At 37.3% G+C, this 17,445-nt stretch overlaps 1 protein-coding gene across 13 annotated transcripts in view; it reads left to right on the top strand.

The window, feature by feature from the left end:
• Window positions 1-17,445, top strand: part of NUMB (NUMB endocytic adaptor protein) — a 92,277-nt gene that overhangs the window by 64,757 nt on the left and 10,075 nt on the right. For 9 of the 13 annotated variants that reach the window (XM_085062269.1, XM_085062263.1, XM_085062271.1 and 6 more), the window contains 3 exons: window positions 4,808-4,882; window positions 10,045-10,122; window positions 15,473-15,547. In XM_085062269.1, the coding sequence (XP_084918395.1) occupies window positions 4,808-4,882; window positions 10,045-10,122; window positions 15,473-15,547 (228 nt within the window). The remainder of the gene's footprint in view (window positions 1-4,807; window positions 4,883-10,044; window positions 10,123-15,472; window positions 15,548-17,445) is intronic. The other 4 variants (XM_085062270.1, XM_085062267.1, XM_085062266.1 and 1 more) reach the window with 2 other exon arrangements.

The raw sequence follows: 17,445 nt of genomic DNA, 5'->3' as shown, positions 1-17,445 counted from the left end.
GTAGTCAGTCTTACTGTGGCAAATAATGCCTCAGAACTTACACAGAGGAAGAAAGAGGAATGTCGTTGCCTCTAGGAAAAATACCAAGGAATGCTGGTGTGCTTCTCTTTACGGCAGCTAGTTTCCCAGCACAGGACACCTTGGCCAAGACTTCAAGTAAGCTCATTTCCTGTGTCCGTCTAGTTGGAAATGTAATCCAAAGAACCTAATCTGTTACTGCAAATAAAACAGTGTATGTGAACATCTGCTGATACAGAGGGAACTTCAATTATTTGTGTAGCTGAGTCTTGTTTCAAAGAGAGACTGTAAAAGCATATTACCAGACTTGAACAAACAGAACTGGCTTGAGCAAGTTGTCCAGGTTGAAGAAGCTCTGGTGAAGGATTTTCTTTTTCCCAGCCATTATTGTTGAACTTTGAAGTTTTGAAAACTGAGTCAGCCAAGCATTTGTGAGAGAAATGAAAACAAAAAAGATCAGGGCAGTATTGCTTGTACTAGGACACAGATGGTGTTTTATTTCTGACCTGATATATCACCCTTGATGTTTTAGTAGGAGCAGTTTCAATAGCATCTATTTGGGAGAAGACAGTAGGACAACTTCACCAAAAACGTTTGATATGGTAGCTTGAGTTGTTGGTTTTTAGATGAAGCTGGAAACAGTTTAAAATGTTGAAAAAGAATAAAGTTTCTCAAGCACTTTTCAGATTCTAAGGATGTTTTGCTATGAACCAGTTTAACTTGTTCCTGTGTTACTTTGTTTGACTTGAGATTGACACCAAACACCACTATCAGTGAAAGACAACATAAAAATCAGAGATGAAGAGGGAGATTTTTGGGTTTTGTTGAATTTGCTGTCCCATAATGTCATCCTTTGTTTTCCTGAAAATGTTAATATAAGCAATACTTCTATTTAATAATGTTTGTGTTAAGTACTTTTCTTCAATAGCCCCTGAAAGTATTTATTTGGATTAGAGCTTTCATGTTATGTTACTCTATATGTGGACTCTGCCCATGAAGATTTTAGCTTTCTGTAAAAGCACTGGTGGTTAATTTCTGGTATAATGATTAAATCTCTTACAGAACATCTTATGTCCGAGAATTGCTGATGTCATGACTATCATTCACTGGTTGCTATGGAAATTAAGTAGGAGTACATTCAATATTAATACTGCATTCCTGCTATGTGCATTTTCCTGATGGAAAAGTACTCACTTTTTCCAGGAATGCTAGCTGCAAGCATCCCTGGGACAAGAAATGCTCTTTGCAAATATGTCATGGGTACTCCTTTCCTTACTGTTCTCAAAGTCATCACCCACCACAGTATGGCTTAGGCAATTCACATGGATTTTTGTGTACCAAGTACTTATATGTCCTTGACTGTGTTTGTGGTAATGCACTATCATGAATTTGGATGAGATTTTACTTATATGGGACAAGCTGCTGCCCAGGCACTTCAACAGTGTGTTTCTTCTCCTTTAGTTTAAAAGGGAAGTTCCATTCAGAGGTCCTGAAATGTGTATAGAAGTGTGGGATTTGTGTATCTGTTTTTTAAAGTGGTTTCCATGTAACCTCTTTCTGGCAGTGGAGCAGTAGAGTTTAACAATGGTTTATTTTTCTTAAGTCCTGAATTCTGGTGTTTAACTTTTATTTCAGACTCTAATTAGTAGCTGCCATTAAATTTTGAAATGTCACTCATAAAATACAGTTGCACTAGTAAGTTGAGCCAATATTCCACATTTAAGGCTAAGTTGAGATATGTTTACAATTTAACATTTCTGTTTAAAACATAAACACTAGAAGAGGTCTCAGTCTTTGACAGAATTTTTTGCCAATTTTCTTGAGGAAATTTTTATGTCTTTGATTACAGCCCATTAGAAGCCCAGTAAATATTGTGGCACTGGTTAAATACAGGAGCCATGTATATCTGCTCTCAGACTGATAGGGGAAAAGATTTCTAGAAGTAAGCTTGAAGACTTAGAAGGGGACCTGCTGCTTAAGGGACTTCTAGCTATTAAAAGAAGAGGACCACAGCATTCTGGTTATAGAGTTAAAATTTATTTTTACAAGAAAGAAAAGTATATAGACACACATAAGAAATTAACATGCCACCACTCGATCCCAGAAAAGGAAGAAAAAACAAAGCAAGAAGAATTTTGAAATTTCCTATAAAATGTACAGCACCAGTGATAATGATGAGCTTCTGGTTTCTGCAAAAGTGGTGCAATGGCAAGAACAAGTCTTTTTCTTTTTTTATGAAAGGCTAAAAGTGTAACATGTAAATGCAAACAAAGCACCATTTGTCCTTTATATCATAAAGAAGTATTGTGTGACAGTGTAATTTCTCTTATAATTCAGAATTGATTGCTGCTCAGTGAGGTCTGTGGATTGTACCCTTTTGGTGTGGATAGATGCACTTGATATGTGTAATAATGTCCCCATTCAGTGGAGTGGAAGCAGTATTGAAAACTGCAGCTAAACTTGCTGTCTCCAGCAGCAGTGGCATGACTGATTGCTGAAACTTGGAGCATGGGACTTGAATAAAGGTTTGGCAACACAGGGGAGAATGGTTGTCTGTTTTGCAGTGTGACATGAGGCAATATTTACCCTGCTCTGTTTCTCCCTTTTCCAAGCAAAAGGCAGGTTGCCAAGAACAGGGGCTAAATGGTTTGAATCTTCAGTTGGAAACCTCGTGGCTACACTGGAGTAAATGAGATGTGCAGATAGGTCAGGAAATCTGAAAGTTGTCCTCTGTATGGGTGATATGTAATGGTCATGCAAACTAGATGGTTCATTCCCTACACATTTTTTTTTCCTGTCTGGTATAAACCTCAGTCTTGTTCCTGTCTATATCACTCTCTGCTTAAAGACAAGTTACTAAACCCAAAACTTTCTCATGACAGATATGTATGACAGAATTTCTGCATCTCTGGAACTTCTCCCAGAGAAGCCATGGCACGACTGAGTAGTCATTGATGTACATATGTACTTCCAGACAGAGTAATTGCATCTTTAGTTGTTACTATTTGTGTATTTTGAGGATTAAAATGTTCCAGTTTATGTTCTAGAGAAATGAAGATCTTGTGCAAGTGTTCAGCAAGCTCAGCTGAGGGAGTACAGTTGCTGTTTTGGCAGCTCCAGCATTCAATTATAAGGCTTCAGCCTCACAGAGCACATTTTGAAAAAGCTTTAAAGAGTCAGATCTCTTTTATTTACTTTCTAGTTTCAGTGCAATTTATTTTTCAAGCTGTTCTCCAGCTGTGAGGGCTGATGTAAATGAAGTTCTTGCAAAATTGTTCCATTTAACTCTTTAAAAAATGCCATGTAGAGATATTTAATGCTAAAGGTCTCTGTCACCTAAGATATTTTAAATATTTCAGCAGTTTAATAATATATAGAGCCTCCTATTCTGGAGCATCTTGCCTTGCACAAAGCCCCTCAACTTTCCAATTCTATTAAATCTTTGAAACAATCTTGATTTTCTCCATATAGTTGAATCTTCATCTGAGGGTGCTTCAATATGGTGCTGTGAGTGAGTGAAATATTTTTGTGTCCCTCTAGCTAAGTCTAGTATTCTAATCAATGGAAGAAAATCTAAGAGATTTCAAATAACTCACAACAGAATAGTCTGTTATAGAGTGCCATTTCTTAATAGATTGTTAAACTTGGGTTTACTACTGAGTTAAATGACACAAGCATTGATTCTAATACTTTAAAACCACTTCTCCACTCTCTAGCTAGCCTAGAATCTAAATGCTGAATTGCATACAACTCTTAAAATGGCAAGTAAATTGGGGAAAGTTTCTTTCACCTATAGCTCTTATTACAAAACTTCAGAGAGGTTTTATTAGTTTCTCTGGTTTTCTTCAAGAGTTAAATACTTTGCATAAGGATATGAATTTTTCTGAGAGACCATTTCCTTTCACTATCAAAAAGAACTATGATTGGAAAGGCAGGGAAATTGGAAAAATTAAAGCTAAAAGTGAGTGTGTAAAATTAAACCATCCATGGTACCCTGAATGCTATGCTCTGATGTATTTCTTGCAATTGCTTTCTCTATAGACTAACATTATTCTGGGTTGTAAATTTAAATGCTTTGAAGCTTGAGGTTTCTATTCACTGTTGCATTGCTGGGGGTTTTTTTAAGTAGTGCTTGGTAAGATGAATATGTGGAAAACAGATTTTTTTTTCCCTTTTTTTTTTCTTTTTTTTTTCTTTCTTAAATCACCCTTTTTGTAAGAGTGATTAATGTCTCAGTGTCCACCTAGGAGCCTGGTGTTGTAATGAAGATAAACAATTTTGGTTTACAATTTTTAAAAAAAGGGGGGTGGTGGGAAAATTTCTCACATTTGGACATTAACATTCAAAAATATTTGGTCATCTTACTGTGTAGTGTAATTCTGTTTTCAATACTAAATATATCTATCATTTTTCAAAAATCCTTTATTCACCATCATCTCTATATTGATGTAAGGTTCTTGTGCTATGCTAGTAAAAACAATTATTAAGGCTCATGATGAATTAGCAGGAAAATACAGTTTTCAATACTTTTCAATTACATATTTTCCGCACAGTAAGGAAAGTCTGTCTTTCCTTCAAGATATCTAGTTGTATTACACTTTTGTGCTAGTGCCCCCATATGTATGCACAGTCAAACCTCTAAATGTAGGTTCAAAAGAAGGCTGGCAAAATGCTTTTAATGTCTATCACATCAGCTGTACTGAGATGAATTCAGAGCTTGGATTCATCAAAAACCGAGGAGTTTTAAGGAGCTGCTATTAAGCTTTTCTCCCCATACTCTTTCCTGCAGTACTTGGGACATGTGGAAGTGGATGAATCCAGAGGAATGCATATCTGTGAAGATGCTGTGAAGAGGCTGAAATCTGTATGTATATTTGTTTAATGAAAAAGTGGGCTTTGGGGCTGAGTGCGTTCCTGGAAAAGGTCCGTTCGGCAGCAGTGCTTCAGCTAAAGACTGAACTTTTGACCCATGTTAGGAGAACAGTTGGCCAGTTTGAGAGCACTGCTGCACTTGGGGGGACGTGCTAATCTGATGATGAGAGGGAGAGTTACAACTGTTCTTTCTACTTGCAGAAACTATTTGCAAAACAAATGTGTAAAAATTCTCTGTGACCTTTCAGGCTAAGTTGGTACCCACATGGGACTTCAACCATTGTTTTTTAACAGCTTCTCCCTCTCTCTCTTTTCTTCTCCCCCCTCTCTTTCCCTCTGTTGCCTGCCACTTTAATAGTGACTTAATTCACCATTATACAAAATATTACTTGTTTTAGGATGCTTTTTTTTCTAATGCACTGCAACATTGTAGTCATGCATGAAATAATCTGGCTTGCATCTGCTCAAAGTAGCCTGACGGCTGCCTAATTCTGATATGTCATGAAGTGGGCTGCTCTTAGTTTGGCTTCTGTGAACGTTTGCTCCTGTAAATGGCACTCGTTCAAAGCTCTTTGTATTTCTGTGGCTCATTTGAAGAGGTCTTGTCATCTCTTTCCTGCAGTAATAATCCCACAAAATCCTGTGGAAATAGCAAACACCAGAAAGGCAGTGATCAGTCTGTCAAGGAACTGAGGCAATAGCATCATTCAAAAGAACAGGAGAAAGGACATTGAAAATTTGAATTTTGAGTGCAGATAGAGGACTTCAATCCTTGTCATCACTTCTCTTATGTGCTTTAACTATATGCATTCTTCAGTATGCATTCAGTGGAAGAAGCCCTTGTATCCTTGCAACTCAACAAAACTACTGCAAGTCCATCAAACTCTTCTGATCCACTTTTACTGACTTAAAATATGTGCCACTGAACATCCCTTTTCTTTCCTCACCAAGTCTGAGAGCTCAGATGGTTTCCATCTAAACCTGTTTTTCCCTTCTTTGTAATACATAGCAGAGGATTATAGGTTATCTTTTCTGCCTTCTGTTGTGCTGTAAAGTTTCTGAATTGGTTTAGTGCTCTGATTAAAATCAAGTCTTTTCATTCTTTTCTTTCTCAGCTAATGTATAGTAACCTGTTAAAGCCGCATCCCATCTGTTCCCATTCAGTCCACAGTGATTAGTGATTGATTCTTATTAAAAAGGGCCACACAAAATATAAATGAGTTTCTTTGTTTTGTGGATTCAGTTTATGTACCTAAAAGTGCAAGTACTGACCGCATAATCAATTGCATCCGTTTTTGTCTCTTTCTGATTTTTATTCTCTCAGAACACTTTCTGTTAGCACACCAAATGCACTGCAGTATCTACTTTATGCAACTTCTCTCATTCTCTTCCCTGGGGAGCTATGCTGTGAAGAAGCTGTTCTCTAGTTTATGGAAGTCTTACAAGTCCAAAAGCCAGCTAAGTGTAGCTAAGCTTATAATGAGACATAGTAAAAGCATAGCACCCAGGTTCTTCTGGAATCTGGATTGCCAGGGTTGTGATTCTTGATCATCTGAATTATTGATTCAAAGGTCAGACTTGGATATCTAACTTTTAGAGTGCATTTTCTGAAAGCAAACACATTTCCCTATTCCATGTAATGCCGTTATTCCGAACTGTGAATGGCGTGAATTTACCCATTCTCTTATATTAACATTTTCCTTCAGATAACTTTGATTTCTTCTGCTGTTTGATGTCTGTATGTACACCAGATACAAGTGTGCATCTCTTACAATTGCCATTTAACTTGTCTCCTTTGTCAGTGTTGCAAGTTGAGAAGCAGAGGTGAAATTCTCTTTGGAGCCCAAGAGGAAGATTCAGATTACTGAAACTACTTTGTGTCTGCTTTAGTTGCTAGACTCTATCAGATCCAAGGTTCATTTGGAGCTGCTCACTGCAATTCAAGCCCTGCCCCTCACCCCCAGCATGTGGGTTTTAAACCAGAGGCATTTCTTTAGGACATCACTATTCCTGAAAGCTATTTTCTGTACGATAAACTCTCCTAATTTAGCAGAAGCCAAACACTGGATGATATTTCAGCATGTGAGGAACATGATAATAAAACAGTTTGTTCTTCTAGTAGTCTGTTGCTTTCACAGTACTTAATTATTTTGATGGGCTTTCTCTTGGTTTTGAAAGGATTACAAGTTTGAGCTGCACTGCTCAAGCTGAAAGACTAGTTTAAGGGAAATTGGACTTCACTTTTAATGTGGTTAAATGACATTGAAGTGTATGTGGTCTATTTTAAACTTTGTTCTCTGCAGGTAAGGTGTAGGTTTTATAAATTCAGTCAATAAAAATTAGAATTGTTAAAATACTTGTATCCTGTAGCTTCTAAAAACTAAGTTCTCTCTGTCTTTACTTATTTTAATAGATATATTTTTGCCTCTTAATTCTTTCTGTACAACAGTTGGCAATTCATTTGGGAAACTGAAGACTGTTCTTTTTTGGGACTGACTACTGGATTTTAAAACATTTTATGGGATTTGCTAAGAAGCATATAGAACAGTGTTAATCTTGACTTAAGAAATAGTTTAATTACTGCTTTGCTTTTTTAAAGGAAAGATGCAAACAGATACCTCTGTCTCTTTATTGTGGGGAATAACCTTTTAAGGATTTTTAAATTACCTGCTCCTTTAATGTGGTGTAATTGTTTTGGAGCATTGCATCTTGCAGAACTTACAAACAATTGGTTGTGAGCATGTTATTCAGACATTGCTTAATCGACAGCTGAGTAGAAGAGCCACTTTTAGCTCAAGAATCCCTCATCCACACTGTACTGTTGTTACAGTTTTATAGCTCTGAAACTGCACACCAACTATACTGTAATTTTCTGTCTGATGAAATGGCATCACAGTCTCATTAAAAGATCAGAAACCCATGTATTCAGCTATTAGTCTGTTATTAACATGGCTTTATATTATCAATGGAGCTTGCATTTTTCCTCAATAGAATATTACCAATGTAGATTAGGTTATTCCCTTGGTAGAGATATATTGCTGACTTTGTATACATTTAATATCTGATAAGATTCTTGTAGATGGACATAAAGTTTTAAATGGTTTCTTCAGAAGCATTTCACTGAATTTAAAATATTTAGTGCCAGCTGGAAAGTAACTTTAAGGGCCTTGTTAAGTGTATTTGACTCAGGTGTGAGAACATCATATAAAGACAAAAGTGTACTTTCTCATGTCATATTTTGATTTAAAATCAGCTTTAGCTTGTAGTATTGGTTTCTAACTTGCCACTTTTTGTTTTAAATTATGCATTTGTTTTAATATATGTTCTTGTTTTAGCAGGTAAAGAGACATAATTTAATATTTTTAAAAATGCATTAGTTATCTCTAAACTACATTAACTTAGTGTTGTTTAAAACCCATTTTGCATGATGCCTTTTCCATTAACCTTGTCTAGTTTATTTTAAAAAATAATCTTGTTTAACAAGCATTTTTCTGAGAGCAAAATTAACCATCACCTAATAATGAGGTAGCTTCTGGTGAATCTCTTTAGCTTTTGCTATCTTTAAAAAGCTGTTATTTAGTGTAATGCAATAGTCATTGCTCAACTTGGCAGCAGCATCCAACCCCTTCTCATTATGTGCACTACATTGTGATTAATCCATTAGTTACCCTCCTAGTGTTCAGCATATCCTGTCCAAATATGTGACCGTTCCTGCCTCCAAAAATTCTTAAGCTTTTCAGCTGACTGAGCTTGGAGATGTTCTTTATAAAGTGTCTGATTTGACATAAATATGTTACAGATACTTGGTAAAACGTTCTGTGGAAGGATGTTGGGCAGAGAGGGACACACCAGCAGAGCCAGGAAACGCAAAGTTGAGATGGACACTCCCTCAACTTTGTGTTTCCTGGCTTTTGTTGGCTTGCGTCAGACCCATAGCTTTGATTTAAATATAACCTTGTTTATCAATCAGTTCTTCAGACACTGCCTCAGGGTATTTGTGGTAATATTTTTAATGTAGTAGTATCAGTGATGAAGAGGTTGGAATTGCACAGTGTAAATGTGGGGTCAGGCTGTCACAGAGACACTCCCTGTCTCTTCTGCAGTTCTCCACCTCCTCCTCATCACTGCTATAGGAGAGCTTTCTTACAAGTGAAACAATTTGGAAAGATAGCAGGAACAGCTCTGTGCTTCATGTCAGCTTCCCTCCAACATGGAGCAGCATGTGGCTGTGCGTGCAGAACACCAGCCTGGTGAAGTGTTCTCTCTTGTAATTTACTTGCCACAATCTAGTAACAAAATAAAGCTAGTAAACTAAACTGCATGCAAATATGCTTAAAATTGTGTGCTGGCTTTTTCTTATTGTGGATTGGGCAATCGGTATAATAGCTTTCTTGAAGAAATTAGGACATTGTAATTCAGCCTTTAGTATCTTTGCACTTGCCTAACTCTCTCTGCCTGCCTGAGCTGATTTCAAAGGCTGTTCAACCTATCAATTCAGAGTTGTAGAATGAGTAACTAGTATTTGTATAAATGTTGCATAAGGCCTTGGAAGGCTTTAGAGAAAGGGGTCTTATTTGTATTTTAGTTTTACTACAAGATGAGATAAAATTCCTTGCTCTTCAGAGAAGACTGTATAAGATGTGAAGCATTAAGAGTAGCATCTCAACCAGAGCAACAAACAAATGGAACAAAATGAAGCAGTACTTAGCCCTGCTTTATATCAGCCATACATGCCTCTCCAACATACAGAGCATTTGTTCTGGGGAAGAGTGATCAATACAGAGCAAACTTGACTGCAATTCTGGAGTTAGAACTTTGCATTTCAAAAGAGCCTGTACAGTATTTTACTTGTTTAACCACCATGTCTGCTGCCAAGTTTGGTTTATAACCTAACCAAAAGGGACTAAACAAGGGAGAGTGAAAATAAAGTAACCACTTTGCATGAAATTGGGGCTGAGGTTTTCTTCTTTCCACCAATTTCAGGGCAGTAGCTTATTAGAATTGTGTGTGTGCCCTTTGATCTGCATTTTCATGGGATTATTTTCACATTTGCCTGTCGCACCTTCTCATGGATAACTCTAAAAACCCCTTCCTTTCCCTCCAAACCCTATTCTTGTGTGTGCTTGTTGGTTTGAAAACCCTGGGACATTTTAGCTACCTACAGTAATAGCGCTCGACTTGTCCCCCCTGTTCCTCCAGGAAAGGAAGTTCTTCAAAGGCTTCTTTGGAAAAGTAAGTTTAATGCCTTGTTTGTGCTTGCACTATAAGGAGTTACATCCCTGGTATAGCACTGCCATAAAATCAGGGTGTTGAGAGTTCCTTAATCCATTTCAGAATATTTGCTTCTAAAACGGACTTGGAAATATTTTGATCAAAGAATGTGGTTTCAAAAGTTACCTGAAACAGAAATATCTGTGGACTGTTATCAGAAATCCAGTGTTCTGAAGTGATTTGGTGTTCCTGAAAAAAATAAAATTTTCTCTTTTAACCCTTAAGCTTGTGCCAACCTACCTCACCTGGGCAAATACCTACAGAACAGTTGAGGTCTGTGCCTTTTAAGTTCTTTATGCTCAGCTGCCTGGCAGCATGAGTTGGTCCCCAAATGTTAGCATTGGGAGAAAGCAGTGTGCCATCTCTTAAACCTTCCTTTTTGAGCACTGTCCTAATTCAAAGCTATATGAAGATGAGATCAGGCATTTACCTACTATGTTTTGCTAATTTCAACTCAATTTACAGTTTCTGTTGTTGCTTTTGTTTTCACAAGGACAATTTCTTAGGTAAGAAGGGAAGCAACTCTTTATCCTTATTAAGAATATTCTGTACTGGTGGCTGGGTGGTTTTATTCCTGTTGTCTGCATTTCTGCAAGGCAGAAAGACCACTCTCTCTTTTACCTCTCATCTGTTTCCTAACTCTGTGTTTAAAATCCCTGTAAAACATTTTAATCCAGCTTTCATATGGAGTTAATCTAAGATGATAGCTTCTGAAGTATCTTGTTATAAAATCAAACTTTTCTTAAATAGAAACAAACAGGTTTGTAACTTCCATACATGCTGAAGTTTTTTGAAGCAGATTGTTCTCTGGTCATGGATTGGTTTTGGTTTGCTTGGGGAGTAAGTTTTTTTCAGCTGATCCTTTTTCACCATTCACTCAGATAGTGATGCATGTCACACAGGGACGTCTGTTTCTCCATTTCTGGTTTCTTCTTGTGATCTGGGAAAGCACACATCCAAAGTGTACTGATGGTGAGGGACTAAAATACAGTAGATGGCAGATCTGTCAGATTAATGAGAACAGTGCTGTGCGCAAACCAAATCTTAGAGCTGGAATCCGGAAAGACTGGACTCAAAATGGCAAATTGAAAACAAACAGCCCCCCACCTCAGCCTGATTAAATATGTTACTCTTCTACTTGGTACTAACTTATGTTAGGGTAAGTAAGAAAGCAATGATGTAAAAGGAAAGGTATTTGCATAGCACTTAGGTGAAATCTTTCTTTGACTTTTTAAATTATTAAATAAGCCATTTTCCCTATTACATCTTGGTTGATATTTAATGAAGTCTAGTACTTTACCACACCATTTTAGGTATCCTTGCTCTTGTATTATAATATCTTGACAAAGAAGGACCTACTTCTATTTCAGGCTGTGAATTTCATTAATTAGCACTGAAACCACTTAAATCCATAGTGTTTAGATATCCCCACAGCACCAGTATGGCAGTATCTTTATTACATCTTTGGCCTACAACAGGAGCCCACATCTAGAGAAATCTGCAGAAAAAGGGACAGCTGTTCTCTTATTAATAATTGAGAAATACTAATAACTCTAATATCTTTTGGCTGTCTCATCTATAATTTCTCCCCAAATGCCTTGCACTGGGATTAATATAATATTCCAAACTGCAGAGCTACTTAAAACACACTAGCAGCTTTCACAAAGGCAGTCTAGACATGTTTGCTGCTTTCTCTGTCCGCATTTTTCTCCTTGTAAAAAGTAAATACAGTGGGTTTGTGTCTGGAAATATTCAAGTGGTTAGTATTGAAAAGTTTTTTTTCAGCTTTAAATAAAAATGAGATGTCTGTTAATAGCTCCAGGTTAAGCTTTTGCAGTTATCAAATAAGCTGCATTTTTAGGCAGCTCCTTTTAAAACTAAAGCTTTTCTGTTTTAGTGAGTTGTAGTACAGATTTGGTGATCTTTTTCATGTTTTGCCTTCAAGGAGTGTGTGTATTTATCACACCATGTTTTATACAGAGTCTGAAATGCAAATATACTTCAGACTCCAGGTACATCTTAGAGCCATGTCTAAATCCCAGGACAGAATAAAATAAAATAAAATAGGCAAAAATACTAGAAGCAAAGTAGAAGTATTTTAAAATGCATTATTGGTTGACTTCAGTTTTGCTCTGGCATCCTTAATACTTTGTTTTCCACCTTACAATATAGTAAGGTATCAAGGAGGCTACTTTTTGTTTGGTGGATTCCCATCTCTAGGGCATTGCCAGTTTGTCACTGAGGTTTCTGTTATGCCAAACCTGCCATTGTCCTGCTTTGTCCTTGGGCCTCATTATATTTTAGGATGAGTGCCCACCTGCCCTTCTGGGATGTCTGAGGACTCTGAAATCAGTCCTGATAATGACTGTCATGCTGGAGCAGGTAACTGACCTCCCCAGAAGCACTGAGCAGTGAGGTTCCTATCGGTGCTGACTCAGCACTGACAGGTCAGGCTCCTGGGAGTCGATGCTTCACGTGGCTCTCCTCAGGCAGTGCTGTCATCTAAAAGAATATGAAGACAAGCTACTGATCTGGATGTCTGGATGAATCCCTTGGTAGCAACATTGCAGACCATCCTGTTCCAGTGGATATTGGCTGCTTGCTTTAAATAGCTCTGTTTGGAATTGCCTCTACCTCCCAACATTTGTTATGCAAGCTGCGATTCTGCGTTTGAGTTCACTTCCCTTGCACTATCTGGCAGCTGGTCTGATCTTTGTCCAGTATGTGCCAATAGTGCAAATGCTCTTATCTACTTTGTAATCACAATTTACTTGTCAGTATCCCGCCCATAATGGATAGTACGTTGATTTGGATATCCAATAGACATTTATTTGGAGGAGTATGTTTCTTTATACATCACTGGTAGGTGCACATAAGCTGAGAATTCAGTAAACTGTGAAAATTATTCATTGTCCAGCAGTTATAGCAGTAGGTTTGGGATAAAGACTGTAAGGATAAGCCCTTTCAAAGCACTGCATCCACTCTAAATCTAGAAGGATGAATTGGGAGGTGAAAGTGAATTTTCTTTTTCTCTTAGTGTAGGAAGCCCATCTTCGGTTATCTTGCATGTGGAACCTAATGTTCCAGTGGGAAAAGACGGCTTAGAAAGCACTTAAGCCTTTTCTTTTTATTCTGAGTAATTGGAAGTTCCATGTGTTAGCTGTTTCTAAATACTCATTTGGTAAAATAGCAGGTGAAGAGTAGCTCTGCTGAAGATCAGTATTGCTTTAGGTAGTCCCCAGCTCAGCTAAACTTGGCTTTAATACAAACTGTTCACAGTTTCTGTAGGGACAAGGTTTTTATTGTTTGCTGGGGAAAGATGTGTATCTCTTAATCTAATGATGGCAATCTAAACCAAACAGTTAGCTGCTGGCATTATCTTCTCTTGATTGTTTGTATTTGCTTGAAATAAAGATTTTTAAGACTTACAGCTTATAAAAAATGGATACTCTTTTTAAAACAGTTCGAGGAGACAAACCTCTACAAACCATCTGTTTGTTTGGGAGCTTTGGGAGTTAGGCTTTGGGAGCTAGCTGAGCATTGAAAATATAGACTATGTTTTGTGGGTATTGATACTTACTGCCTTTTAAAACAAAATATTAGAAGTGACTTAAATATTGCAATATTTTCTAACACATATGATGGTAAATTTAAGAAAATCTTCTGTTGTGAATTGCAGTCTTTCCATTAGGCATTCCAGAACCTAAATTAAACATTTTCTGGGGTATCCAGCAGGCTGGATGGTCATTTAGAAACTTGCTTCTGGTAGCACTTCTCTGTAGCTTGCTTTCATGCTGTGCTTATTTTCTCTCTTTTTTCCTTTAAATGCTCTTCTGTGCAAGTCAGTGCCCTTCTCTGTTCTCACCAGGCTTTTTGAAAATGCTCAGGATGTCATTGCTGCTTCCGAAATTGGGACAGATAGTTCCTCCCCAAAAAACAAACAGAAGTTCTGCCAGCGCCTTTTTCTTCACACTTGCTGCTTTCTCTGAGAATGAAACCAATGTGATATAATTGGAGACTTTTCACTCCAAGATATTGCATTCTGAGTGTTAAAATCAGTGTTGCAGACTTGGAACATGCAGTAGCTTGTGCCAGAATGTATTGTTGTTCCATTACTTTCTATAAGAATATAAATTATATACATCTGCAATAAACTATTAGAAAAATTATAAAATAGTTACAATTCTAGCTTGAAGACACTAGCTGATACCCCTTCATCTTTTTTTCCCCCCTATTGTTGCTTTCATTCACTCCCTGCAGTGGTTTCTGGTGGGTGCCATTAGCAGCCACAAACTGTGTGAACCCAGTACTTCAAAACACATGGAGAAAATATTTTAATAACTGTCTAAAGTAGGGAGCTTGTGAATTAAAGTGACATGCTAAAAAAAGATATTATTTTTCTAGTAGTAGTTCTCTGTAACAACTGTAAAATGACATTGACCTATTTTCTTTTCAGTGAATTGGCTTCAGAAGAATATTGTGTTTGTACTGTTTTCTGTAACTTTCCCTTGTAAAGTAAACAGCCTAGAAAGAATCTGTAAGTTAAATGGCTCCTGAAGCCTTCCTGTGTTTCCCACTTTTACTTAGCCTCAGCTTGCAGCAGCTGAAAGTTCCCACAGTCAGGTTTTGGATAAAAGCCAGACCGCTCTCCGCTGCATCCGCCTGCCACACACCACTGCTTTTTCAAGATACACACCAAAGGGTTAAGAAATCCTATTTTTATACTTCTCTCCCAAGATTAGAAGTTTAGTTGTTTATAAATTAGTGAAACGTGTTTGGGTGGTTGATCTTAGCATTTAGCTTATGAGCTTAATAAGCTACACAGTAACTGATGATTTTGGGGTGCTTTTAACACTGGTTTAAGGTGATGCCATGATTCTGCCATGTGACTGTTGGGGCAGAGGGTAGGGCTGGTGGAAATATCAGGTAAGAATTTTCCTATGATTAAACTTGTGCTGAAGAAGCTACCTGTGGTGTAACTCCTTATGAATGAGTGTCTTCTGACTCTAGTGGAATTCTTCACCCACTTGGTCAGCCTTGAATTCTTTACTGTCAGTGGATGTACACCTTATTTCTGCCTCACCTGTCCTGTGCCCTCTCCGCATCCCCACGACGTGCTGTTTCTGAAATATTGGCTTTGGCTTGGTTCTCTCAATGTTTTGCAACTTGGATTGAGCTTTGGGCACCCTACTGACCATGGATTTCATCTACACTTAATGTTATAATTCTTGGAGAGGGGAAGCGGGTGGCAATTGGCTGTTGGCATAAAACTGTTTTGTTTTTTTCTTTCCTTTTTTTCTTCTCTTGAAAGTCTGGGAAGAAAGCCGTCAAAGCAGTCCTGTGGGTTTCAGCGGATGGACTCAGAGTTGTAGATGAAAAAACAAAGGTTAGATTTCCCTGGGCAAAAGTTCTAAATCTCTCTATAATAATGTATATGCTATATCTTTAAATGGACACCAACCTTTATGTTGCTGCAAATGTTGGTATTTGAAAGGAAGACTGAAGTGTGCAATTTAGTTTAATGATTTCTTGTTTTGTAAACATGTGTACACCCATTAATTCCACACTACTCTCAAGACACATTCTGTAAAATGTTGCAGGTGTAGCACAAGCTTGGAATATGTTTTCTTGCATTTACTGGAACAAGCATTTGTTTTCCTGATAAGTTCTATTTATAGTGAACTTGAAGAGTGCCTTGACTGTTCTGCACCATTGCAGAATGTTGCAATAGTAATACATAGGCAAACTCACATTAATCAATATAATATATATATATATTAATATGATTTTCAGTGAATCCAAATCCTAGAATGGATCTGAATGAACAAGAGCTTCCAAAAATGCAGTGCAGAGAGTAAATTGAATAGGGAGATTGTAAATTAAATAGGGAGATTTCAGACTCGAACTAAATAGTAACTTCATGTATCAAATTTAATAATCTCTAATTCTAATATCTAAGATGTTTGTCTGAAGTGGAAAACAAAGGTATTTGTGGCATGATTTTAGATTGTTTTACAGTTTTTATTGTGAAATTACATTTTTTTATTATGAATTGGCACATTGTGTACCACCAAGGTACCTGTGTCCAAGTTAGAGCAAATGATTCTTGGTTTTATGTAGATGTAGGCAATTAAAAATAAGAGCTTTAGGCTTACCACTACAAGTGCACTAGTATTTTAAAAGATGGTGTGGCTATGAGAACAGTTCTAATTCTCATCAGTCTGAAACAGTTCGTTTTATATTCATATCAATTAACACTTACTTTGTCAACCTAAAAGATAATTTCTCCAAGCCAACACTGACAGGCAGAGATAATTCATATCCCACTGGAGTGGAGCTGCCTGTCAAATATCTGCTTGTGGTTAGACTTCTCCAGTGCTGCTGTAATGGTATGCTTCATCAGAGCTAAAGTTGCTGTCTCTCAAGAATTCAGTTTCTAATACAAACATACTGATGTGAATGAATTCAGTCTACTGATTGCCTCATTTAAAAGTAATAATACATGTATTATTTTTAGAAATATTGCTGCATATATGTAATATTTTCAAATTGAATTTTAATAAGTTGTGCAGACCCTGGAGGTAATTAAAAGTCTAGGATTAAGAAAGAAAATAAACTATTGCCTCCTGGTGGTTGAATACATCAGGAGACATGCCAAGTACTAGCCACCAACCAAATGAAATAATTTGGAAAGAAATTTTGAAAAACCAATTTCTAATGGGGATGGCGTAGTCTTAAACTGCACTATTTCCTTTTTAGAAACACTTCTTCCATCTATGGGATTAAACAGGGAGTGTTTGATACTCCCAGTGCTGCAGGTGCTTTTCTTTTGCATCCCTGCTTAGCTGATTGGCAGATCAGTTTTAGCTCTTTGTGTAGCAGCTGCTAGACCTTTTCACACTTGCAGACTTCTCCCTGAAGTTTCAGCATTGCATTTTAACCACAGTGAAAACTTTCTGGTTGCAAGACTATGGAGCTGCTGTAAAAATAAAATTATGTGTGCCTGTGTAGTCTAGAGGAGAGATCATAGGAGTTCATTGGGTCCCTAAATTCTTAAGTGGTGCCTTGGCACACCTCTGCCCCCTGCCAAAGATGGCTGGTGGGGAATGTCATCTCTTCTGTTTGTTTTGTACGGGGAGCAGATTGTGAATGGCAGCTTTGATGACGGATAATTACAGCCACATCAGGTTATCCCCTTTTTAATGTAACTCATTTTTGTACAGTTTCTACTGCAAATTACTTGTTCAAGTTCTTTTCCTGTATTTCCTCACATTTCTTTTATTG

The sequence above is a fragment of the Lichenostomus cassidix genome, chromosome 5 (assembly GCF_008360975.1).
Source record: "Lichenostomus cassidix isolate B80296 chromosome 5, HeHo_3.0, whole genome shotgun sequence".
Classification (NCBI taxonomy): Eukaryota; Metazoa; Chordata; class Aves; order Passeriformes; family Meliphagidae; genus Lichenostomus; species Lichenostomus cassidix.
This window is presented reverse-complemented; position numbering and strand designations above follow the sequence as displayed.